The sequence below is a fragment of the Phodopus roborovskii genome, unplaced genomic scaffold (assembly GCF_943737965.1).
Source record: "Phodopus roborovskii unplaced genomic scaffold, PHOROB, whole genome shotgun sequence".
Classification (NCBI taxonomy): Eukaryota; Metazoa; Chordata; class Mammalia; order Rodentia; family Cricetidae; genus Phodopus; species Phodopus roborovskii.
The window spans coordinates 4,610,264-4,636,455 of record NW_026126585.1 but is presented as its reverse complement, the minus strand read 5'-3'; the positions used below and the strand labels follow the sequence as shown (position 1 = coordinate 4,636,455).

The 26,192-nt window shown below is 50.1% G+C and overlaps 1 protein-coding gene across 1 annotated transcript in view; it reads right to left on the bottom strand.

The window, feature by feature from the left end:
- Positions 1 to 4,082: 4,082 nt before the first annotated feature.
- The window catches only part of Tfcp2l1 (transcription factor CP2 like 1), a 53,289-nt gene continuing 31,179 nt past the window's right edge, over positions 4,083 to 26,192 (bottom strand). Inside the window, exons 6-15 of the mRNA XM_051204093.1 lie at positions 24,552 to 24,704; positions 21,263 to 21,373; positions 18,472 to 18,563; positions 15,943 to 15,991; positions 15,768 to 15,861; positions 14,428 to 14,518; positions 12,167 to 12,270; positions 11,429 to 11,571; positions 5,743 to 5,794; positions 4,083 to 4,180 (exon numbers count right to left, since the gene is read on the bottom strand). Of these exons, the coding sequence (XP_051060050.1) occupies positions 4,134 to 4,180; positions 5,743 to 5,794; positions 11,429 to 11,571; positions 12,167 to 12,270; positions 14,428 to 14,518; positions 15,768 to 15,861; positions 15,943 to 15,991; positions 18,472 to 18,563; positions 21,263 to 21,373; positions 24,552 to 24,704 (936 nt within the window). The 3' untranslated portion in view covers positions 4,083 to 4,133. The remainder of the gene's footprint in view (positions 4,181 to 5,742; positions 5,795 to 11,428; positions 11,572 to 12,166; positions 12,271 to 14,427; positions 14,519 to 15,767; positions 15,862 to 15,942; positions 15,992 to 18,471; positions 18,564 to 21,262; positions 21,374 to 24,551; positions 24,705 to 26,192) is intronic.

The window sequence follows — 26,192 nt, the reverse complement described above, 5'->3', positions numbered from 1 at the left end:
CCTCGGACTGTGAGCCAGAAAAAAACAACAAACAATAGTGATGGTCTGCACCCTCGGACTGTGAGCCAGAAAAAACAACAGTGATGGTCTGCACCCTCAGACTGTGAGCTAGAAAAAACAAACAAACAAACAAACCTTCCTCTTTTATTTGGGGTTTTTGTTTGTTTGTTTGTTTGGTCATTTTGTCATAACAATGAGAAAAATAACGAATAGCTAAGACTTGGAACGTCTCACACCATTTGCCCTTTTGACAGCATGCCATCTTTTACTCTCCATTTAGACCCATTTGGAACTGAGACAGTTATCAACACCCCCACTTCTTAAGAGTTAAATTTTGGGCTCTCTTCACATGGCCACTGTAGAGCCATCACCCGGGTGCAGTGTCCAGAGATGTCTCAATGGGCTCAAAGTCAGAGGCCCAAAATCTAGCTCTGTTTCCTCTAGTATCTGACCCTGAGCAAATTATTCCAAGTAACTCAGTTGCCTCTCAGCCCGAACATGGAAACATGGAAATGATTGGGTGTGAACTTCTAGAACTGGGGAGTGGTGGGTCATGTTCCAGGAAAGACGGCAACACAGAGGAATGTCAGGAGTGTCGCCCAGTCCTGCGGACAGGAAGACAGAGAGAACGCAGGGGCAGAGTAAGGAGGTGACTCTAAGAACAGTAGACCCAAATGCAGACTGAGAAATGGGTAGGAAGACAAGATCAGCAGCGGCTACACCATCCCAGAGAGATCCAGGAATCAGAGGCCTCCAGCAAAAATGACTGGCAATGGGAAGGACGAGGCCTTTCAGTGATTAGGGGTAAAGAAGCAGATATTCATATGCTACATGCCATGCATGTAAAACCAACTTATTAAACTGGAGCAGAGCCCACTGTAACAATTAAAACTTCAAAAATTCTTAGAAGAAAACACACATTGATTTTCCTGAGTTTACATTAGGTCGTGGTTTCTTAGCATCCACATCAAAAGCACAAGCAATAGGAGAAGTAGGTAACTCAGTCATCACCCAAAATAAAGTAATAATTGTTTTGAAACAGGGTTTCATTATGCAGGCTGGACTGACCTTGAACTTGGGAGCCTCAGCCTTCTGAGTATTGGGGGTGCTGGTGCGTCTACCAACCCCCAACCAAGTTACAGACTTGCACACCCCAAATGACATCATTAAGAGAGCGAAGACACCTGTTGGAAACAGAAGCAAACACCCACAACTAAACACTGAGCAGAACTAGAATCCAGATGCAGAGAGGGAGGACAAGACCACGCTGCAGAAACACATAGAGACAGCTGACCTGAACAAGGAGGAGCTAACGGGCCCCCAGACTGATAGCTGGGAATCCACCATGGGACTGAATATGGGTCTCAGCTAGAAGGCCTGAGCAGTCAAAGGGACCTCAGATGGCGGAACCAGGATGTATTCCTGGTGCACAAAAGGACCTTGTAGACACATCCCCCATGGAGGGATACTCCCCTAACCTAGAGACAGAAGTCCTAGTCCCTACTCCAAATGACGTGACAGATTTAAGTGACTCCACCTGGATGGCATAGCCCTACATGTGGAGTGTGTGTGTGGGGGGGATGGGAGGGTGGTTGGGTGTATGTGAGGGGGAGGAGAAAGGGAAAAAGGAAGGGAGGAAGGGAGGGAGGAAGAGGGAACTGGGATCGATCTGTAAAATAAAAATTAAAAAAAAAGTATAGGTTAAAAAGAGAGAGAGAGCAAAGACAACTTGCAGAATGGAGAAAAACTGATAAAGGACTTGACCTAGAATTTACCAACAATTTGAACAATTCAATGGCCAAAGGACCTGAACAGACATTTCCCCAAAGACATAGGAATGGCCAATTAACACATGAAGAGGTCGATCACCAGCCATCAGAAACAAGCAAGACACCTGCAGGGTATTGTAAAGCAAGGGGAGGGGTGGAGGGCTTCAGTTGATAGAGCACTTGCTGAGCAAGAACAGAGGCCTGGATTCTGTCCTAGCACTGCATAAGCTAAGCATGGAGGTACTTTACTGTGTTCTTAGCACTCAGGAGATGGGAGTCAGGAGGACCAGGAGTTCAATCATCCTCTCCTACCTAGTGACTTTGAGGCTACAGTAAGCTGTATGAAAGGAAGAGAGAGGGGAGGGAGAGGGAAAGAAAGACATCACAAGTGTTGGTGAGGAGGCAGAGAAATTGGAACCATCCTCTATTGCTGGTGGGATTGTGAATGGCGGCTATGTGGGAAACACAGGGCGGGTCCTCAAGGCGGTGAAGATTCTTTAGGAGCTGCTCGCAGGCACATTCCCAAAATGAATCCCTGTCCACACGAAAACCTGTACCAATGTGTTCACAGTACCCATGTCTCAATAAAGCCGTCAGACACGCCCACACACTCCCAAAAGACGAGGAACTGAGAGCCCAGCCTGGCTGTAAGAACAGTTTCTGTGCCTTTAAACGAATGTTTGCCAAAACCTGGTGATCTTTGAAAATAGAAGTCTATCCCACAAGAGCTCTGGTGGTCAGAGGACTCGCCACACTTTGGGAGATCTTGAGTTAGGAAGGAGTTGAAGCCATGGGCCAGCAGAGAACCCTGGCAACATGAAGATGAATTCTTAAGTCTACCACAGCTACCAATTCTCAAATTCCCCCATACTTAAGGAAGGCATTTCAACCATAGCAACAAGACAAAATACCCTCAATATACACCCACAATTGGGAAAGGATGAACTCTGAAATGAGAACACCATAGAGAATACACTTCCCCTAGGACTTGGCAAACAGGGTTGGTTAACCAGGGTTGTCTCAAAAAGGGAGTCCCGTAAATCCCTCTGCTGCAGTAAGTACTGGGATGATACCCAGCAGCTCATACTTGCCAGGCAAGGGTTTTCTACTGGGCCATACCCCAACCCATCTAAACTGATGGTCAAGGCCACTGCACTCAATGAAATCCTCACCTCTTCAGTACTCTCCTTTGCTGATCAGGAATTGAGACTACACTGCAGTAAGTAACCCAAGAGAAATCATGTCCTCACCCAGGTGAGGATGTCCCGTGTTCTCTCCCAGTCCATTGCCACTAGAATTAGCAGCTAGCTGTGAGAGGTCACACAGGGGCCAAATGTGTGGTCTGGATGAGAAATGTGTCCCCATAAACACGTGGCCCCAGCTGGTGGTGTTGTCTGAGGAGGTTACGGAGCCTTTAGAAGATGCAGTCTTGCTGGGAGAGGCAGATCACTGGGGGGGGGGGGGGGTGGACCTTGAGGGTTTGTAACCTTGTACCACCCGCTGTTTGCATGTGTTCTCTCTCTTTCTCTCACTTCCTATGTGTATGAAAATGGGACCAACTAGCTTTCTACTCTACACCTTCCTCACACCCTATCCCCCTAAAACTCTAAAAGCCTAAACAAGCCCCGTCAGCATGTAGTTGCTTTTGTTAGGGTATTTCATCACAGCAGTAGGAAATGCAGTGCCCACGAGTTGGCCATGTAGTTGCTTTTGTTAGGGTACTTCATCACAGCAATAGGAACGTAATGCAATGCCCACGAGAAGTCACATAGGTGCACTTGACATCTACCATGTCAAGGCAGAGACGGGCATATGCCTCTAGGCTTGAAGGTGTCAGATCCTTAGAAACAAGGCAACTGAGAAAAGGTGAAAGGCACAAAATAAATAGCCCCAGTCCTAATAATTCATCCCAGAGCAGGAGAGAGGTCACACCAGGGTCGCTGAGATGGTATTAGAATAGGAGAGTTGTGCAAGGTGTCCCTGTCAGGCTGGCGGGGCTAGACATGAAGCCAGTGACCCAAGAAAGGGGTACAGGAATAGCGTGAGGCAAAAGAGTAGTCAGGAGGGACCAGGACATCTTAAGGGGCCTCCAACTACAGGGGGTTCAGGGTTTAAGAGATGTACGTCCCCGGTGTCTGCCTGGGAAACAGAATAAGGGACTATTAAAAAAGCTAAAAGCAGAAGAGAGAAAGGAGCCACTGGCTTTCTACATGCCAGACTTCGTGTCCATGGCTGCCATTAGCTTTCCTGGTCTGGGCAGAGTCCCTCCCAGTCTGAGCTTGTTGGATGAATGGCAGCTGATAATGGCGCAACTTCTACAGCCAGGGGATCCATGGGGTGGGAACAGGCACAGGTCTCAGCTGCTCAGAGCCCGCATTTCAGGATGATGTGGTAGCCGTCATTGCTCTCTGCTGCAAGAGAAACACTGGGCATGGGCATGCATCACAGGGAGAGAGGTGGTACCCCCTCAGAGTCCCCAGAGTCTACCACATCATGTATTAAGACAGACACAAAACCTCTTAAATAGCCACATAAGGAAGGGTAGGTAATGTCTACAGAAGTAGGGATTTCAACCAGGTTTTGGCCTCCCTCCCTCTGTGTGTGTGTGTGTTCACTGCATCTGTGCGCACACACTGTATGGAGGCCAAAGGGACCAAAGGTATCATTTCTTAGGAGTTATCCATCTTGTATTTGGGGACAGGGTCTCTCATTGGTCTGGAGCTCACCAAGTAAGCTAGGCTGGCTAGCCAGTGAGCCCCAGAGATCCATCCATCTGAGTCACCAGTGCTAGGACTAGTAATAAGTATCACCACCAGTGCCTGGCTTTTTAAAACAAACAAACGAATGAACATGGATTCTGGGTTTGAACTGGGGTCCTCATGCTTGCATGGCAAGCACTGTTACCTACTTCCCAGGCACTCTGGTGTTTTACAATGAGCCTTTTCACAAGGAGGCACAGGCAAACTGTAACCCGTTGCCTGTGATGTATTTAGGAAAAGGCCCATGTTGTGAAAGGTTTAGCATCCAGCCTATGGCACTAGTCAGTGACGATGGGTCTAGTAAGAAAGTGACACTGAGTCTCAGAGCTTCCTCTCCATTCACTGGCCAGCTGTCTGGAAGAGAGCAAAGCAGTTCGCCACACTCACGCACGCCATCACATGTTGCCTTGCCATGGGCCCAAATGCAATAGGGCCAATCGGCACTGGACTAAGATTTCCAAAACTGAGCCCGGACAAGCCCGTCTTCATTTTTGGTTAGCTCAGGCTTGTTACAGTAACGAGAAGCTAACTGACATAATCTAGATTCACAGAACGAGGCAGGAAGTGGTCACAGCATAGTCTGGGACCCAGTCTCCTGTTGTTTGTTTTATTTTTAAAGTCTTAATTACGTGCACAGGCGCATGTATGTGAGGGTTTTGGGTCCCACGAAGCTGGAGTTACCAGTGGTTGTGAACCACCAGACATGGGTGCTGGGAGCCAAACTTGGGTTCTCTGCAGGAGCAATATCCACAGGCCACATCTCAGGCCCCAATCCTCTGTTCTGACGAAGCTCACCCACTTACCCTCCCAGCCCCAAGAACGCTCACAGCTGGTCTTCCTCTGCCTTGGGCAAATAAACAGGACTCCTGGTATGTAGGCTCACTGGCATTCTCTCAAGACATCTGGCTCAGACGGGTCCTCCAAGTCCCTGATTCGCTCTGCCTGCCACTGTAGTCCTTGCTTGGGCTCCCAGAGACTGTCTATGAAAGCTCAAGCACTTAGGTCATGGAGAACCAAAGTCCAGGCCTGCTCCCTGGAGATGTCACTCATCCTGGCATGGCTAGGACTGGGTATGACAAAGCTTGGTGCTCCCAGAGGCTGCTCCAAGGTCAGCAGCTTCCAGAAGGACCCGGGCCAGGCAGATCCCACCTGTCACCCTGTGACGTCGGGGAACACAGACACACATTTCTATCGGGATGGCAGGGTGCGCTTACCTTTTAATGTGCTGAGGGTAAAACAAGACTCGTCTTGGAAATTCTGAACCATCTGAAAGGCAAAAGAGAGACATGTTCTTCTCAGTGCTGTCTTCCAATGTATCAGTGCCAGGCTGAAGGGGTTGGGGAGAGGGCCCAGGCGGTGATTGCTGCTGAGCACGAGGCAGTACCAGAGGGAACATCAGGCTCTCCTCTGACCACCACATGCCCACAGGCACAAAGTACAAGGGAGTCATCTAGTCCCTGTACTGGACTAAAGGAAGGTTTTATGTTACAACAAGAATGTATCTTTTAAAAAACTAAACACAAAAATAGACATGGTGGTATATACTCTCTTCTCTCTCTTCTCTCTCTCTCTCTCTCTCTCTCTCTCTCTCTCTCTCTCTCTCTCTCTCTCTCTCTCTGAAGACAGGGTTTCTCTGTATAACAGCCCTGGCTGTCCTGGAACTCACTCTTGAGACCAGGCTGGCCTCAAACTCACAGGGACCCACCTGCCTCTGCCTCCCCAGTGCTGGGATTAAATGTGTGCGCCACCAATGCCCAGCTAGTGGCGTGCACTCTTAATCCCAGCACTCAGGAGGCAGAGGCAGGTGGATCCCTGTGAGTTTGAGGCCAGCCTGGCTTACATAGTTAGTTCCAGAAACACCAGGGCTACATAGTGAGACTGTCTCCAAAATAAAGTCACATCCCACAAAATCCCATTTTGGTCAACAACAGGACACGTATACAATTGATGGAGCTGAACGAGTCTCATTGCTTAGTGGCCGTGTGGCCCTGGAAACATCCCTCATATCTGTGGGATACTGTAACCACCCTACTGCGTTGCCAGTAAGGTACAGATGATGACACATGGTACACACCGCTACCAGTCTGTTCACCCGCCACACCATCCTTTGTGCTCTCACACACCTGGCCCCTTGGCTGCATCAATGACGTGTCTAGTGACTCACGCGCACCATCAGGTCACCTAGCAAAGCATCATCATCGTTCAACAGGCTCGTGACTGGAACACGTTCTTAAATGAGGCAACACTTGCGCCTGAATGCAAAATATTGTCTCTAGACCCATGTCTTGAACACCTGGCTCGGGGCTGGTGGCACCACTGGGGAATTTGTGGGACCTTTGGGAGGTGGAGCCAATGGGTAGTCTTGGGTGTTCATAGGTGGACACCATTTTCTGGTCTCTCTGTTTCCTGAGGGGCCCAGGACCCTCCCCTGCTGCCATACTTTCTACACCTCCATGGAGCACAATAAACCCTTCCTTTCTGGCATTGTTTCTCGTTGGGTGTTTTTGTTATAGCCACAAGAAATTCATTCATTCATTCGTGTGTCAGCTGCTTGCAAAGACCAAACAGAAAGGAATTGCTTGCTGTACTTCCCACATGTGCAAGAGAGATGACTCATAGCCGCCTATCGCAAGCTCTCTCTGTGATTACCAACCAGTGATCACGAGGAAAAAAGAAAAAAAAATGCTTTCTGGCTCCATGGGAAACAGAGCATCATGACGATGATAAAATATAACCAGGGTATAGAAGGGGACTAACACCTCCAGAGGGTGATAAATATTTAGGAAACTCCGTCAACTGGAGGTCACCCCGGCAAGGCACATATGTGCCCTAGGCAAACCCCTCCACGTGTGCACCCTCAGGACACACTGAAGAACGGTGACAGCAACGCCGACCACACAAAGCCCACACCATTCCCGGCACTGCCGGTGGCGGGAGTGCGGGTCAACTGGGATCTAACCATGCCTGGCACTTGGAGGCATAGCGGCCCTCGGTTGTACGTCATCGGCATTTGTGAAGCAAAATCATATGGTGGAGTGAAAAATGGGGGTCCCAGAGGAGTGCATGGCTATTGCACACCTGTAAGTTTTAAAGCAGGCAGAAGGAAGTGGTCTACTGGACTGAGGAGGTGGCTGGATGGCTGCATGCTTGCCTTGCAGGCGTGAAGGGCTGAGTTTGGTTCCCAGAACTCAGGTGAAAAACCCACCAAACCAAACAGGCACGTTGCTGTGGGCTTGTAACTCCAGGATGGGCAGACGGAGACAAGGATTGCTCAGGTTCCCTGAGCAGCCACCACAGCCTATTTGGTCAGCTCTAGCACACAAAGAGGCCCTGTCTTAAAAGCCATGGTGAGTAGTGCCTGAGGAACAAAGCCAAGGCTATCCTTCAATCTCCATAGCATACGTGTGTCCTGCCCCCCACCCCTAAATAGCATGTCAGGGAAAAAAGAAGCAGGGGGAAAAATGATTACTATAAAGTACACATGAACACGCAATGAGCCTACAAAGGGTTATAAGCACCCTATTCTAGTGAACTGGGTACGAGCACTAGGCGACTTATTCAAATGTGAAAGTCAGGGCCTGTGAGATAGGTGAGCAGGTAAAAGCATTTTCTATGGGAGCCTGGAAGACCTAAGTTTGATTGACAGAACCCACAGCAGGAGGTGGGGGAGAGAAACCACACACACACACACACACACACACACACACACACACACACACGCACGCACGCACGCACGCACGCACGCGCGAGCGTGCGAGTATACATATAAATACCTGTGTGCGAGCATGCACGCACACATGTAAAACCAGATTTAAAAACAAAACGTACATTAGTTTTATAAAATCTCGGCATGTGTGTATTTCCCAATACACACTTCAGAAAGAGTTAAAGTATAAACATGTGTGTAAACACGAGCGCCAAGCCCAACAGGATAGCAAAACCCCTTTCAATTAAAAAGAGGAAAGCAACCCACTTGGTATTGCCTTCTCTGGACTGCTGCCTCAAATCCTACAAATGCACCCACCTGTCGACCCTGACCCTCCCTGCAGGGCCTAATGGAGCATGAAGTACATTTATTCTATACCTCGGCCTGCTCCAGCTCGGACTCTTGGCCGCCCAGCCACTTGGGCATGAAAAGCCCTAAGCAGGGCCCACAAGGGCTTAATCAGTAACTCCCTTGTTTAATTGAGTGCCCTTGCACCCCGGGGGCTGGCTCCATGCTGGCCAGGCTGCCTCCAGCTCTCTGGGTAATTCTGTGCTGAAGGTTTCCAAATTGATTCGGGTTGAATGGGAAGGAGACTCGGGGGGAGTGAGAATGGCCTACTTAGCCAAGGTGGCGTTTGAGGTCTGTTCTCTGCCTCACTTACTTGCTTAAGTGCCTGTTGTTGTTGAGGGCACAGGGCGAGTGGGGGAGGGACTTCCTCGGGGACCTGGAGAGTTGCAAGGCATGTTCATGGTTTTTATCTTCTCAAAAAGAAATCCTGGTTTGGGGGGGGGAGGCGCTGAGGACGTGGCTCCATTGCTTGCTTAGCTAGCATGTACAGAGCCCTGGGTTCCATATACCAGGTATGATACGGTACAGGGCTGTAATCTCAACACACTATGATTCCAGCCATGGGGAGGTGGAGGTGGGAAAATCAGAAAGTCAAGGTTACCCTTGGCTATCCAGCAAGTGCACGGCCAGCCTGGGCTACAGATCCTGTCTTAAACAAACAATTCTCTTTGAGGTACCAAGTAGCAATGCCTTCAGTTTCGCTAGAGCAGTCTACCACCCAGAGGCCCTAACACCCTCTCGGCTCTAGAGGCAGGTTCCATTTTCATTTTCTGTGACATAGGACCAAAAGCTAGACCCGTTGGTCCGTCTGCAGCTCCTGTACTCACAAGGCAGCTGCAGGACTACAGCATGGTGGAGGCTAACCTTGTCTACACAGTGAGTGCTGGGCCAGTCAGGGTTTACCCTGAAGCCATAAAACAAATAAAAAGAACAAGGAAATGCTCACACTCCTGTAAGCCCGGCATTCAGGAGGCAGAGGCAAGCAAAGCATCGCAGTAAGGACAAGACCAGCCTGGTCTACATCATCATTAGTTTCAGGACAGCTAGGGTTTCCCACGGGGACTTTGTCACAAAACAAAAGCAAACACAAAACAGAAGCACAGCTCCCATCTCAGAAGAGGCTGGCTCTCTTGCTGGCTCAGCCCTCAAACAGCGGTTCATCTGGGTTCCTTTCTCTACCTCATCTCAGCTGTGCAATCTGCAGGCACCGCCCAGTGTCTCTGTGCCTCGGTCTCCCATGTGAGAGATGGACTTTTGTACACACGCATGCACGCGCGCGCGCGCACACACACACACCACCACCAGCCACCAGCCAGGGCACAGAAGCGTTAACAGGTCTGAATCCGTAATGTCTTCCCCAAGGCCCCTGTGTTCAAAGCTTTGTCTTAGCCTCTGGTCACTAGGGTTACTATTGAAGGGAATATTGGGACCTTAGCACCTCACCTGACCTGCTTCCTTCTTGGCCATAGTGAGAACAATTTGCTTAGTCACACCCCTACCATGATGGGTCATCTTACTCCAGCCCCCAAACACCAGGACCAAAATCTCTCAAACTGAGAGGCAGAGTCGTGTGTGTGTGTGTGTGTGTGTGTGTGCCTTCCCTCCAGCACTGAGATGTCACTGGGGTGTACCACCGCGTCCAGCTTCTGACAAGGGTTCAGGAAATTGAACCCAGGTGCTCAGACTTTCAAGGTGAGCGCTTTACTGAGTGAGCTTTTCCTCACATTGAACCTCTTTCTTCTTATATTCACAATCCCATGTATTCCTTACAGTGCCAGAAAGCTAACCAGTACAATGCCGAACCCTCAATGGAAGGAAGATCCAGGACTCAAGCTTAATTTTTAAGATTATCTGTTCCATCGTGTGCAAGGGATGCCCAATTTGGTGGGCAAGTCTGCTCAACACAGCACTCCCCGAAGGGCTGGGGCAAGGTTCCCACAGGGCTCTGTCACTTTGTAGGCCTTCTGCTAGCAGCTATTTCCATGTTCCTTCCATGGGATTGTGTTGAGCTCCAACTCAGTGGTATGTATCTTCATCCCAGAAGGAGGCCTTGCTAGTGTCTCCAGTGAGCCACAGCTGCCCCTCATTTAACTACTAGCTCCTGATGGGTGACGACACCTTCTCCTGCCTGTGTGTGTCCCAAAGCACCCGGCCAAGGACATGTTCACTCTGAACATAACAGCCTAGTACTGCCATCTTAGTCACAGGCAGCTATGACTACCCACAAGGGACCCTCAAGAACCAGCCTGTTGGGCTGTGGAGATGGCTGGCTCATAATAGTGCTTGCCCCAAGTCTGGCCTTTGAGTCCCTTGTGGTAAGGGGGGAGGAGAATTGACTCCTACAAGTTTTCCTCTTATCTTTGTATGTGTAGTAAGTAGCACTCACTCAACCCACCTACCATCCTTCACAAAATAATAAATAAATGTAATAAAATGTTTTCAACTGTAGGATTTATTCCCAGTCCCTTATTTTGGGGGGGGGCATTCTTGACTTCTCACACGAAGCTGATTCTTCCTACACTTCCCTCCCAGTTTTATAGAGTTAGTTTGGAAGGTTAACTGAGAGACCCCCCCCCCCATCTACAAAGCTAAGGGGAGAAGACTTACTTTTCCACGGTGTGGCCCTTGGGGGATCACCTATACTCCTGTAAGTAAACCTAATAAAGAATTAATCAGTCCTGGAACTTCTTGTGGTGGCTGCCCTGTCTTGGGGGAGAAGACGTTTGTTCATGTTTTTCCAGGAAAAGAGACAGAGGTTTGATGGAGGGGTTGTGACCCACAGGTTGCCGAGGAGTCCACTCCCATGCAGGGATCTGAGCCTCTAACTGCCGGCCAGGTCGGCTCACCTCATTGCTCACCACCACGTGGATGCCGGTGGGGCCCTGCCGATAAATCCGGTGAATGTGCTGCGGGGGGATGCTGTACAGGCTGGCGATCTTTTCCATCAACTCCAGGGTGGTCAGCTCTTCCAGGAAGATGGCATGGTACACTGGGAAGGAGCAAGCGCTTTGTTTTAAATGAACAACAAGAACCCGTCTATGTGTCCCTACCCCATCGTGAGAAGCCAAGAGCTTCCATGTGTGGATGCTCTCGCCCGGAGCCATGGATTCTGCTGGAAGCTGAAAAGGCCGGTGCAGCCTACCAGCAGGTAAGCACTGGCTGATTTGCTAGACCCAACCAGACCCCAAGGCACCCAGCTAGGGGAGGGGAGTTCCTATAGGAACACAGGAATTCAGATGTGGGGCCTGGTGTGCACGCTCTCTCCTCCCTGCACTGTGGGAGGAGAGAACGCCAGGTCGCCTTCCCAGGGGTTACTCAGGGGCTTCTGGCGGCACAAAGATACTTGGGAGTCAGCCAGCTGAGAGCCAGTGATCAGTGGTCCCTGCTCCCTCACTGTGGATGCTACATGACCGGGTGCATCACCGCCGTGACTTTCCTACCACACGGACTGTGCCTCAGACTGAGAGGCATAACAAGCCCCCTTCCTTACGCTGCTGTGGTGGCTTGCTTGGGTCAGGTAACCTGTCTCAGCAAGAGAGAACTATAAGAGACACTGAGCAGGCTGCGGGCTCCGCTCCACTCACCACACAGGCTATTGTCCCCACTGCCATCCTGCTTCTGTGGCAAGGGTACCCGGTTCTGCTCCAGCTCCTGACAGACATAGATGGTCATCTTTGGCCTCACATTCCTGGCAAAAGAGGAAATAACTAGCAGACACGATGGGCTGTTGCTCTAGAATGTGCTGGAATATTCCAGAGCCTAGAGTGGAACTCACAGTGTGGAGGGCTTTAGGGGAAGAAGCGGGTGGTAAGGATGCAGTATGCTTCTCATGGACAGGTTCTAAGGGACAGAGAGTCCAGTACTGACGGATCTTTATGGCTTCACACAGCATGGTCTGCAGGAAGCAGGTAGAGGACTCTTTGCAACCTGCCAAGCTAAGGCTTTGTTCTGTAGACCTGAATCTTGAGATGAGGATCTCAAAAGATGGTATGGTGGTAGGGAGTGTAGCCTAGTGGTAGAGCATTGCTTGACATATGTGCAGGCCTGGGTTTCTTCCCCCAAACAGGAGAAGAAAAGAGAACTTGACATACACAGTTCCTCACACAAGAGTGAGCTTGGCTTATCCCCATTTCACATACAGGGAAACTGAGGCTCAGAGGGGCAAATGGCCCTAGGAGGCAGATCTGGGATTCACTCTCAAGTGTGTTCTCTTGCTCTACAACTGGCTTTTGTGTTTTAACTTTAAGGCTCAGGAGCAGCTCAACAGCAGAGCACATGTTGGCATACACAAGCTCTGGGCTCCGGTCCCGGCACCAGAAACTAGAAAAAAAAGCACAAACTCTCAACAAAAACTTAAATTTGGTTTGACTGTGCTGTTCAGCCTAGTGCCACAGTACAGGGTCCACATGGCCAGGTTTCCGGACTGCCACAGAACATTTCGTTTCCACGGTGGCAGAGAGTTCTATCACACGGCATCGCCCTGAAAACTGCACTGGGCTTTTCAAGGCCATACCCCACCCCTGGCACGGAAGCTCTCAGCCAGAACTCTGCAAGTATCCAGAGTCTAGCCTAGCGACTAACTAAAGGCCAAGATCCACAGCCTCTGTGTCCAAAGGAGGAGAGGGAGGATGTGATGGTTAATATTAATTGAGGATCTGGAATCACATAGGCGGCAAACTGCTGTGAGCTTGGGTTAACTGAGGTTAAGAGGCCCACCACAAACGCAGGCAGCTCTATCTCATGAACTGGGGTCTGTCACGCCACACAAAGAAGAAAGCAATCTGAACCCCCAGCAGCCCTCTGTTTCTGCTCCCTGACTGACAGACACAATGTGAGCAGCCGCCTCCTACTACTTAAGCCATGGCCTCCTTGACAGGCTGTGCTGTGGGGAGCAGAGGAAGCCCCGAGCGTGTGAACACGCGCGTGGTGTTGTCCTTCGCTGGCCATGCCAGGGTTGGAGAGATGGCTCAGCGGTTAAGAGGACGGGCTACTCTTGCAGAGGTCCTGAGTTCAATTCCCAGCAACCATACCATAGCTCACAACCATCTATGATTGGATCTGATGTCCTCTTCTGGCATGCAGAGAACTCATATCTAAACATACATATAAAGAAAGAAGCTGGCCAAGCCTCAGACCCATGAGGAAATAAATGGCAAAGCCTTGCCCTGAAGTGAGGCTCAGAGTCTTCGTATGAATATTGACAGTGAGTCCAGAAAACATCCACTGTGGCTCCACCCCCTTGATATTTACGGCCTGAAGACTGTTCCCCTCAGAGACGGCTCCTACTGAGATTAGCTAAATCATCCTTTTTCGGCTGTATACTGTAAATCCTCGTTCCTGTTTCTCTGCATGCCCTAACCCTTGTTCACCTGCATGCAATAACCCACCTACGTGTTCAACTCTAATTAAGACACTGAGCTGCCCTCCTTCAGGGAATCCAGTCTATCCGAAGCCAGCTTTCCGGTGTGTGTCTGCCCTTTCTTCATCCCCTAGTTGCCACAGTCTGCTCCATCCCTCGAGCAGTGCTGGACATAGCACTGTACCTTCAAACCATGCACCAAAATAATCTTTCTTCTCATAAGCTGCCTTTATCGGGCATGTTGTCATGGCAACGAGAAAATGAACTAACACTGAGGTGTGTCTGAGCAAGGACCACAGCAGGCAGGTGTTGTGTGATCTCATTCTCTGTCCTATCTCGAGCACCTATGTATCCCCATGCTGAAAAAGGGGTCCCTTCCATCACCTAGTCCCACCACAGTTCAAAAGGCCGAGGTGGGGCTTCTTGCTGTACACAGGCAGCCCAGTGGCCACAGTCTTTGGCTGTTTCCTCTAAACTGACACCTACCTGCCTTTGATGGCATTGAAGAGCCGAATCCCATCTGCAGGGCCACAGACCTGGACCAAATCGTCTCTGGACATTTTTAGCAGGTCAGCACCTAAGCGGAGACACGCACCACCAACCAGTCACATGGTGTGTACCTGCAGACCCCACAGCCAAGGCTGGGGACAGTCAGCCAGCCTCACTCTCAGTGGGCACTAGACCTTCCACAGAGAGGAGTGGCATAAGACTAAACAACCCCAGGAGCCGTACAAGCTCACAAGTACAAGGAGATCGCCCACCCGCCCTGCCCACCTGCCTGCCCTCCCGGCTCTCTGGACTCTCCATCAGCACTAACTACTCTATCAGCACAGATTTTACCAGCATGCTGCCACCAGTGACACTCATGTGTCTCTGTGCAGAAGCATACAGCACTGGTTTGTTTACCTTACCCACAGCACCCCATTTACAACATTCGTCTGCTGGCCTCCCCTCAGCCAAACCCTCAGAAACCCTTTGGTTGGGGAACAGGTTGTCTATCCTGCCTAAGGTTCAACTCCAGCTTGAGTGGATAGCCCTGGAGGAGATGTGCAGGGCCCATATAACGAGTATTTGTTGCCCTGACTGGCCAAGAGGGCCTGTGATGGTTAATGCTGTCCACCCCACAGGACCTAGAATCACTTAGGACACTAACCTCTGGGCATGTGTGTACGGTAGAGTCTAGATTTGGTTAACTGAGGTGGGAAGACCCACCCTGAATGCGGGCAGCACCATACCATGGGCTGGGCTTCTGGGCTAAAGAAAAAGAGGGAAGGAACTGAATGCCAGCATTCAGCACTGTTTCTTGACTGTGGATGCCCTGTGAGCAGCTGCTGCCACAGCCCCCCTGCCTGGATGAAACTGTATCTTCAAACTGTGAGACAAAATATCCCTCCCTCCTGCCACATCGATGAGAAAAGTAAGCAAGAAGAGCCCTACCTGGGCAGGTCAGAGCCCAGCCACACCTACAGGGAGAGGATGTGAATGCAGACACCCAACAGCCCCTCAAGTTGAACTTGACAAGGATTGTCTAGGGACAGAATGTCATACCACAAGCTGTAAGAAAGGGGTTCCCAGCCGGGCATTGGAGGCACACGCCTTTAATCCCAGCACTCGGGAGGCAGAGGCAGGCAGATCTCTGTGAGTTCGAGGCCAGCCTGGTCCACAGAGCGAGTTCCAGGACAGGCTCCAAAACAATACAGAGAAACCCTGCCTCGAAAAAACGAAAGAAAGAAAAGGGAATCCCCATGGAGGGTTTTCCTGGACACAGCCACAGGCCCATGGGACCAAGAGCAAGCCAGGACACCTAACTCCTCCACGATGCCCACCTGAGAAACTGGCGAAGAGCCGGCAGAACTGTGAGAAGCGGTTTCGGTACAGCCACTGCTGGGCATCCTGGATAGAGGCAGAGGGGAGCAGGTGCTGCAAGCAAGAGAAAGGAGGGCTGAAAATGGCCGCAGAGCCAGAGGGACCACCCGCCTGCCAACACCCAAGCATACTCACGTCACTGCCCAGGGGTAAGGGCTCCACTGGGTGGGTAGGTGAGCTGTTGCTGTAATGGAAAAGAGATGAGCATGAGGGCTTCCAAGGACATGAAGAAGGTTCCAGAACCTGCGTGGCACCCACATTCCAGCAGGTGTGGGACTTGCCAGTCCGGCAAGGCTGCTTTGAATGAGACAAGTGTAGTAAGACCCAATCTCTCACATCTCCTGGACTGCATGGGGTGGGGAGGGGCGTTAGACGACCACACTGTTCAAGCAACAGTAATTCTACCTGGACATTCAGCAGCAACGACCAAGAAGGGCCTGTCCATGGTGATTGGATCGCGCTGCATGGTGGATCCTCACCATGGAAACAAACCTCTGCACATGTCTAGGAGAGTTTCTACATCAAGGTAAACGAGGTGGTAAGACAGACTCTACACATGGGCAGCAGCATCCCCCGGGCTGGGGTTCTGCACTGACTGTAAAGGAGGAAGGCAGCTGAGCACCAGCATCCATCTTTGCCTCCTGCATCCTAACTGGATGCAGCGTGACCAGTTGCCCTACGGCACACTCTGGCTGCCGTGACTTCTACACAGTGACAGACTGCATCTCCTTGAATTGTGAGCTGAAATAAATCCTTCAATCACCTCTTGTCAAGAATGTCATCCCAGGGCAAGGAAATAGCTAAATTACCCAAGTTCCAGCCTAACAAAAGGACACAGGCCACACTCCTTCCAGGAATTTAGAGCCTAGGAAGCTACAGCTGGACTAGAATCACAAACCAGATCCCGGGAATGGGGGCGGGGGGACACCACGACGACACATAAGGGTCACTGGGCTGAATCCATAGGTTGGTACTCACTTAGGAAGGAAAAACATGGCCTGGGTTTTCCCCAGAGGAAGGTACAGAAACTCTTGCCGTGCAAGCATGTTCAAGTCCCAACGTCTACATAAACCTGGTGAAGTATGGCTTGCCTCTAACCCAGTCCTGAGAAATGACCAGCCTCACTCACCAAGCCAGTGAGCTGCAGGGTCAGTGAGGCTCTGACTCAAAAAGCGAGGTAGAGAGCACTGCCTGACGTCAGCTTCTGGCTTCCACGGGGACACACGCATGCACAACCACACACTGACATGTACATATGCATACAGGCCCCCTTGCAGAGATGGCCCTCATCCTAGCCATCAGTCACAGCAGCAACCCTTCTACTGTCTGTATCCCCGGCACGTGCATCCTCATGACCCTGTATTGAACCCCTAACCCCCTCCCCTTCTGTACTGGAGAGGGTAGACACGAAAGAGCAAGTCTGATCTAAATGCCCCTTTCTTTTTATTCTGAGCTCTTGAGAAGACATTCCACAGTAGAAAAACCCAGATCAACAGAGACCCTTGCTTTTGTTTTTCTCTTGCTTTCTGTCTGTCTTTCTTTCTTTCTTTCTTCCTTTCTTTCTTTCTTTCTTTCTTTCTTTCGTTAGTTAGTTAGTTAGTTAGTTAGTTAGTTAGTTAGTTAGTTAGTTGAGCATATCTCCTTTAGTTTGGGCTGGCCTTGAACTTGCTACATAACTTTGAACTACTGATCCTCTTCCTCTACCTCCAGAATACTAGAATTACAGGTACCGCCACACCGGTGCTGGAGATCAAACCCAACATTTCCTGTTCCGAATGAGCTCCAGGACCATCCCCAACCCTGACTTTCCATTAGAGATGGACTGCTGAGCAGGGGCTCAAGGCACAAAACACAGAAGTTTCTGTCTTCGAGGGTTAACCGCATCCAGGCTGGAGTCCTCTCCTCACTCCCAGGACATCAATGCAAAGCCACCTTAGAGCGATGTCAAGAGCCTCGGTCTGTACCTGCCAGTTAGAATGTTTCTATGATGTCTTCACTCTCCTCTCTGTGTCCTTCGGGCCACAAGGCCTATCTGCAGAGCCAGCCAAATCCAGCAAGCTTCTGTGCTACAAACACTAAAACACCTAGGGTGGAGGCTCCTACCTCAGCAGTCCTTCAGGAAGCATTCCCAAGAGGTAGAGAAAAAACCAAAGAGGATCTTCTGAATGCCTCAGCCATCCAGCAGCCACCCCAGGTGAACACTGGTTTTCAAGGGAAATTCTCACACGCCTGTTACCACTTGTGGAAGTATAACAGGAAAGCACACGCACGCACGCGCACACACACACACACACACACACACACATAGAGAGAGAGATAGAGAGAGAGAGAGAGAGGGAGAGAGAGCACATAACCAGGTATGATGGCATACAACATGCTAAAAAAAGGATTGCAAGTTCAAGGCCAGCCTGTGCTAACCAACAGTCTCAAGGTCATTCTGGATTATGTACAACCCTGCCTTACTAACCCAAAGCTAAATATGGGAACGGAGGGGATGTAGTTCAGTGACAGGTAAGGAATAGATAAATATGGCTGCAATTGCTATACCAGCTAGCCACACTAAAACCCAAATAGATGCCGGGCCATGGGATGAAAGAAGATGAAAAAAAGGAACCTCTACCCCACGGCATGCCGGGACCCCAAGGAAAAGAAGGATGGACATACCCTTCACCAAGTCCAAAGCTGTTGGGAGAGCCATTGTAGCTTGGGGATGGAGCACTGTTCACCTGGTAGGCTACGTCAGGCCATGGAGAGCACTGTAGGAAGAGATACAGGGCAGTGTGACTCAACAGTGGTCTTGGGATCAGCTCCAGAGAGGGCCCATGCTCCTTGGGCCCTTCGAAGTTAGCATTCATAAGCACTGATACCGAAGACTCTGCTGTGTCAGCACAGAGCCCATACTGACTGAGCACCCACAATGAGCCACAGCCAGCCAGATTGCTAGGGCCCTCACCCCCCCCCCGACGTGACAGGGAACAGGCAGCTCATGAAATGGACCCCTTTGAGCTTCCTGGTAGTCAAACCAAAGTTGGAAAGAAGCATCATGTAATACCTAATCCCTCAAATGAAAACAATCAACCCGACTGGTCAAATATAACTTCTCAAGAAAAAAGAGAAAAGAAAAGTGTACAATTCAGAGCTTAAACCCTTTCTGTGAAGCGAGGAGACTGCACGCAGGGCCGTAGCAGGCAGGAGGGATCCTGGAACTCATCCAAGAGGAGCTCCTCCCAGCCGGCTTGTACAGTTACTCCATTTTAGTACCCATCTGGGCTCCAAAAGACAGAAACACACATGATGTAAGCCTGGCCCTGGTGGACATTCCGATGCGCAGGCCAGTTGGGGGTGTTGGAGACAGAACACAGACCTCAGGGGAATGGGCGCACCCCAAGCCTGTGTTTCTTCCCTTTCCTCCCTTGGAGGGCAGTGGCTCAGTGACTTCCATTGGAGAGGGCCAGGCTGCAGCATACCTCAAGACTGACTATCCCCCACCAAATGCCAGGTTGGTAAATATTTAACCGTTGTGAGTGTGGGCTGGAATTTGTTGATGCTAAATCCTACGGCGGGAGGAAATCTGATGAGCTGATAGGAAGGGGCATGCTGGCATCCCAAGGTCATAGCCTGGATCCTTTATGCTGTACTGTGTGTGTGGGTGGGGGGGGGGTAGGGTCCGCACAGCCACGGCACACTCTATTCTTTCAAGGAAGTCAGGATTAGAACAGAGAAACTGGGGCTCAGCCAGGATGAGAAACAGCACCAGATGAGGTATTCCTGGCAGCGTCATGGACCAGGCATGGGATGAAACTGCATGAAACACAGTCCTTGTGTCCTTCTGCTGGCAGAGAGCAAAAGGAAGTTTTCCTGTTCCAGGCTCCCTGCCCACCGTCACCCTCAGGAAAAATAAAATGCCAGTACATACTTGTAAGCCACATTAGCTTTTTAGCCTGCCTTCTGTGAACATTCCTCACGTGAGGCTTAGCACAGTTGGGACCACTGTCCTCTTGGATGTCTAAACACAAGTATTACCATCAACATAGCCTTGACCGTGCAAGGCCATCTAGGGTCTTACGCATGCCGTTAGAGGGAATGCAACTAGTCAAAAGTCCCCAACACAATTGAGGAATGGTCACTGAAAGCAAACAGGCCAGCACAGTGACAAGAAGCAGAAGAGCTGGTGATAGATAGCCTCTGAGCTCTCTGAACCCACGGATGGCTCCAGAAGGCTGTCTCTGTGGTGTCAGGCTTAACAGGAAGTGCATTTCTGAACCTGTCCTAAGAAGAAATAGCCAGTGTTGGGGATGGGCTCAGCGGCCTCAGGTGCTCATTGCATGCACCTGAGGTCCTGGGTTCCAACTCTGACGCCGGATCTTAAATGTACTTGTGTATTTATTTTATTATATGAAGGTATGTGTGGGGGGTGTGCATGTGTGCGTGTGAGCGTGTGCATATGCGTGCTCTGGGGTGCATAATGCATGACTTGTGTATGGAGCTCAGAGGACAACACCCAGAAGTCAGTCCTCTCTTTCCATCTTGGATTTGGGCTCAAACTCCAGCTGCTAGGCTTATGAAGCAAGCACTTTTACTTCATAAAAGTGGCCATCTCTCAGACCCTAGCACTGAATTATAAAGTCTGTGATTGCCGGGCAGAGTGGCACACACCTTTTAATCCCAGCATTCAAGAAACAGAGGCACAGTCTCTGGTCTACATCAAAGGTTCAAGGACAGCCAGAGATACATAAGGACCCTGTCTCAGGAAACAAAACAAAACAAAAACAACCAAACAAAACGAGCAACCAACAAGACAAAAGCCAGTGCTTACACTGCCAGCCAGTGAGCTCACATAGATGAGTAGAATACTGTACATAATCCTGCCATGTGCGTCCACAGCCTCCTCAGGACACAGCACAACTGAACAAGGAACTAGAAAGTTGTTGTGAAAGGACAGCAAGAGTCTCGTGCAAGGTGAGCCGTTAGACACAACAGACCATGCAGAAGAGTGGCTGTTGCTGATACACAGACACAGGCTAAAGTGTACACGCACAACACACAGCCTTAACTGCAGGGAAAGACAGACGCCCACAGAACTAGACCCTGGGCGCTTAGAGAGAGAGAAGCTGCTCGCTTACCATAATTAACTTTCTCGTCTACATTAAACTAATACTAGCCATAGTTTCGGTCCTACACCCACACTCCTTCGCCTCAGTCGCTAGATCCGTCCATGGGGAGATACTTTGGGTTGCACTCTTTTGCATTTTGAACCACACTGACTGAACGCATGACCTGTATTCCCACATTTTCAAACGCACCAATGTATTAAAAGGCAGCAGGGAGCTCAAAGGGACCTCAGAGTCACCCACCAACAGCCCCACTGAGGTGTGCACTGGGCACTCAACAGAGCTCTCGCCCACCGATAGGCGATCTTCTTACTGTGCCAGCCCCACCCCTGGCCCCAGCCCACCTCAGTGAGGATGGTGGTTTCATAGGATGGCTGGTACTTCTCCTTCTCCTGAGCTGTTCTTTTCTCCATCTTTTCCCGGTCTGTCTTCTGTTTCCGGTCAGCTCCCTTTGGCTGCAAGGACAAAACACAGGATCCAGAAAGCAGCCATGGGCTGGGGAAGGAGGACAGAGGTCTGCAGGCCCGCACCTCAACCTGGGGCCTGAAAAGCAGAAAGGACAGCTCTCGCACCTCCCCTGGGTGGCATCTTTTCTTTCCGCCCCTGGGATCTTGAGCCTAGCGCTTGGCAGCTCAGTGGGTGCTTAGCAAAGATGGCTGCCAATGGCCACTTGCTTCTGGAAGGAGCCATGGCAAACCAAGATAGAATATACCACAGTGCTGGGTGACTGGTGGAGACGAAAGGGAGGTAGGAGAGTAGCTAATGTCTCAACCTGTACCGTGTGCTGGGCTCCCCGCACACCCAGCCCTCAATACATTTAGATCTCAACGGCAGCATCGCAAGAGGCTGCAGGATCCAGGTGCTACCTACAAAGAGTGCCCCAGCTCCACAGCCAAAGCAGAGGCTCAGGGCCTGAGTTGGCAGGAGGGCCTGAGGGTACAGTCTCTCCCTCCTGTGTCACCTGCCTTGTGCCTCCCATGGGTCCACCCTGCTTGGCAAGCACATGTACGAGACTCAGAGCCCCTCCACGCTGAGCAATCTTATTACACACCTGTGATGTGCAGATACTAACAATTAGTTTGGGTCCAGTGGCCCCACAGACCTTCCATTCCAGCGTACCTTCCTCAGGGGATGCCTTTTGGTTCCCCGCTCAAGGGCTTTTAGGGAAGGCTCGTTCAGGGTGACACCAACCCCAGATCAAGATAAGCTTGCGGTGAGCCACATGGGGACACTCAACCGCAGGCATAGTATTCAGCATGAGTACCGCAGAAACTGTAAGTGCCTTTTTCTTTCAGAAACCTGACACGTCAAGACCCTGAATTCGATCCCCCTGAAAATATGTTTAAAACAAACAAACAAACAAAACAGGACATAGTGACAAACACCAAACACATAGTTCCAGGGGCAAGGAAGACCAGTAGACCTTTTAGCCTAATGGGCCAGCTTCACATTCAGTGAGAGAATTTGTATCAAAAATAGGTAGAGGATTCCTGGGGAACCTAAGGTTGAACCCTGACCTCCACATGCTACACAAGTATACTCAACCCCCACATACACATACAAACACCCCCTTATATAGAGAGGGAAAAATGATCTTATAGGTAACATGCCTGCCATGACCTCAGAGTGCCAGGCCACAAAGAGGGTGGAGGCAGTCTTATTTCCTGGGGGCACCAAGCTGTTTGGGGGGCAGCCTCAGCTACTCAGCCTCCAGGTCTGCGGTTACACCTACGGATATCTAGTTCCTGTCTATCCCTGTTCGGGAAGATCAGCATGACCCTGCTGTCTAATACATCCCTGTCTGAAATAGACTCTCCCCTGGTCCCTAGTAGCAGCAAATGTCTCCAGCGGGTTCCAAATTCACCTGGGTATGAAGAAGGCTGGTCACCCAAAGTGAGCCCTGATGGGAGGGGCTGCAATATTCCACAGATGGATAGGAGCAGTTTAACCTGCTGGTCATGGGCTAGCCTCATGCTCTTAAGAATGATATTGGCAGCCTGGCGGTGGCGGTGCACGCCTTTAATCCCAGCATTGGGGAGGCAGAGGCAGGTGGGTCTCTGTGAGTTCAAGGCTAGCCTGGTCTACAGAGAAAGTTCCAGGACAGCCAGGGGCCAGGGCTGTTGCACAGAGAAGCCCTATCACCCCCCCCCACCCACCAAAAAGTGACTGACATATTTCCCTGAGGGCACAGGGACTGTGTGTAACCTTCAGGAAATAATCAATCCAGACTGAGGAGACCAGAACCAGCAGTGAGAGACAGCTGCATGAATCAGGATAGCAAGAGGATAGCCTTCTGAAGATGTCATCTTTCTCTAAGATGAATTTGGTTTTCCTGGCACTTGGGACAGAACTCAGGACCTCCTTACAGGCTAGAGCCAATCTCCTGTCACTGAGCCACACCACCGTCCTTTTGAAAGAAAGCCGGCCTGAGGGTCTTCCCAATGGTAGCGTTCTTGTACAGTGCCCATCATACAAGCGCGAGAGCCTAAGATGGAACCAACACCCACAGAAAAATCCAGGCATCCCACACATCTGGGATACTGGTTCTGAGGAGGCAGAGATAGGAGGGTCCCTGGAATTCAGTGGTCAGCTTGTCAGAGTGTATTGGTGAACTCTGGGCTCAGTGAGAAACCCTGTCTCAAAAACTAAAGCGGACAATGAACTGGCGAGATTGCTCAGTGGGTAGGGAGAGGCAAAGCCTGATGATACTGAGTGCAATTTCCAGGACCTAGAAAGGTAGAGGGCTGACTTCTGTCCAGTCTGTCTGTCTGTCTCTCTAACACACACACACACACACACACACACACACACACACACAGCCAACTAATGAAGAGAAAAATGGCATTGAGCAAGATCTCCAAGAATGGCCCCCTTGACCTCATGTTCACTTCTTTTCTGTTCGTTGCCCTGGCTGGCCCGGAGCTCACTTTGTAGATCAGGCTGGGCTGAAATGCACAGAGATCCACTTGCCTCTGCCTGGAATCAAAGGCACTGGCACACCTGTGTTTGCCCTCCTGTTTAAGGAGATACTGCATAGGAGAACATATGAATACCTGTGAAGTGCTTGGAGTCTGGGAAAACACAACTCTAAACAAAGTCAGTCATTCTTACGAAAGCAGAGCCTTGTGTAGGTATGGGGAGACACCCCTTCCAACACCTGTGAGTAACTAGAGCAGGCTGGGCAGGGACAGGTCCAGGTCCATGAGCTGGGACCCAGAGAAAAGCCTGGGCGGCCACACACTCACATGGGTCTATGCTTTAAGAACGGCAAAGGGCCATTCGCAGGAGGGTTTGCCCCAGGTTGGCTGTATGGTGATTGGCTGTATGGTGATGGGAGATGTCATTCTGTAAATATGTTTCTCTTATTGGTTAATGAATAAAGCCCTGTTGGCCAATACGAAGGCGAGATAGGCGGGACTAGGAGACAAGGAGGATTCTGGGAGATGTGGTGGGAGTCAAGATGTAGAGACTTGAGGAAAGAGGCCCGGACCATGTGGAAATGGGTTAATATTTAAGACAGAGACAGCCAATAAGAAGCGATAGTAACTGGTCAACAGCTTTATATCTGATACCGCATCTCTGTGTGTTATTTGAGGCTGGCGGAGAAACCGCTGGTAACATGGTCCATCCTACCTTGAACACCTTGATCTGGCAGCTGGCCGAGTGTAGATGCTCCGTGTATTCCCCATTCTCGTTCTGCTTAAAAGTGTCAATCTGCACCCGAAAAGGCACTCCTTTCTCGCCCCCATGCTTCCTGGGGGTGAATTCTGTGCTGATACAGTGCACCTAGGAGGGGAGCGGGGGGGGGGAGGGGGGGGAGGGGAAAGAGACCTGAAGTCAGGTAGGAAAAGGGAGTCTGATTGGCCCCTCTCCCGAAAGCAATCCTGCTTAACTTCCCATTTACCCTCACATCAGGCCAAGCAGGGCCTCCCTGCCCTCTAGCCACAGAGCACACACAGCGTCCACCTCTGCCCCTTTATTTGGGGCTTTGTCTGATCAGCTAAACATAGCACTAAACATAGCTGCCCCAGCATCACCTCTCCCTTGGTAAATCCTAGACTTTGTAGGGCAGATGAGCATCTGAAATCCTGGTAGCCTGTTACTGACCAAGTCTGCAGCCATAGTCAGAGAGCCAAACTCATCTCTGTATTTCTGAACCCATACCACAGAGAAGGCATTGGATACCTATGCATTGTTCTGACACTGTATCCGATAGTGAAATGTTTTAAAATACAGTATTACTGAAATACAATTATAATTAAATTTTGCAACTAGAATATTATTCTCCTTGTTTTTGTTTTTTGTGAAATAGTCCTGCCTGGCCTGGAATTTACTCTGTAGACCTGGCAGGCTGACCTCGAACTCACAGACATCTGCCTGCCTCTGCTATTCCTTTGGACTTGCCATATTTCTTATATACTTTATAAAATACATGAACTTCCTAAAACTTAAAATGGGGAGGCAAAGTGTGTTGGCACACATCTAGCATTCAGGAAACTGAGGCATATAGTGTATGTTCAAGGCCAGCTTGAATCTCTATAGGAAGGCCTTGTCTCAAAAACAAACAAATAATGGGGGAGGGAGTATAAAAAACCACATAGCCTGTTAACAAGAGCCAGGCTAGCCCAGAGCCATAACAGACCATAGCCATGCCCTTGGCCATCTGAACCCAGACAGTAGGTAACAAGAGGCAGAAGCCACATCAGGTACAAATAATGAATACGCTCAACAATACATTAGAATGGGGGATGTTCCGCTCCAAGTTATTCACATCAGTGAATATTGACTTTAAAAGCTTTTGTTATTGCTAGGCATGGCGGCACATACCTTTCATTCTAGTGCTTGGGAGGCAGAAGTGGACTGATCTCTGTGAGTTTGAGGTCAGCCTGGTCTACAACTCAGGTTGTAGTGACCGCCAACCATCAAATTATTTTCCTTGCTATTTCATAACTGTAATTTTCCTACTGTAATGAATCTTAATATCTTTGGAGAAAGAGATTTATTAAAAAGGCTTGTGACCCACAGGTTAAGAACCATTTACAGAGTATTCCAGGACAGCCAGGACTTCATAGAGACACGTCTCAAAAAAACAAAACAAAAAAACCCAGCTTGTTACATTTTTACTCCGTGTGTGTGTGTGTGTGTGTGTGTGTGTGTGTGTGTGTGTGTAAATGGCCCACACAACGGGCCACTGCAGCTGCTTTTGGGAGTCAGTTCAATCCTCTCACCATTTAGGGCATCAGGATTAGCACCAGGTGCCTTCACTTCAAACCA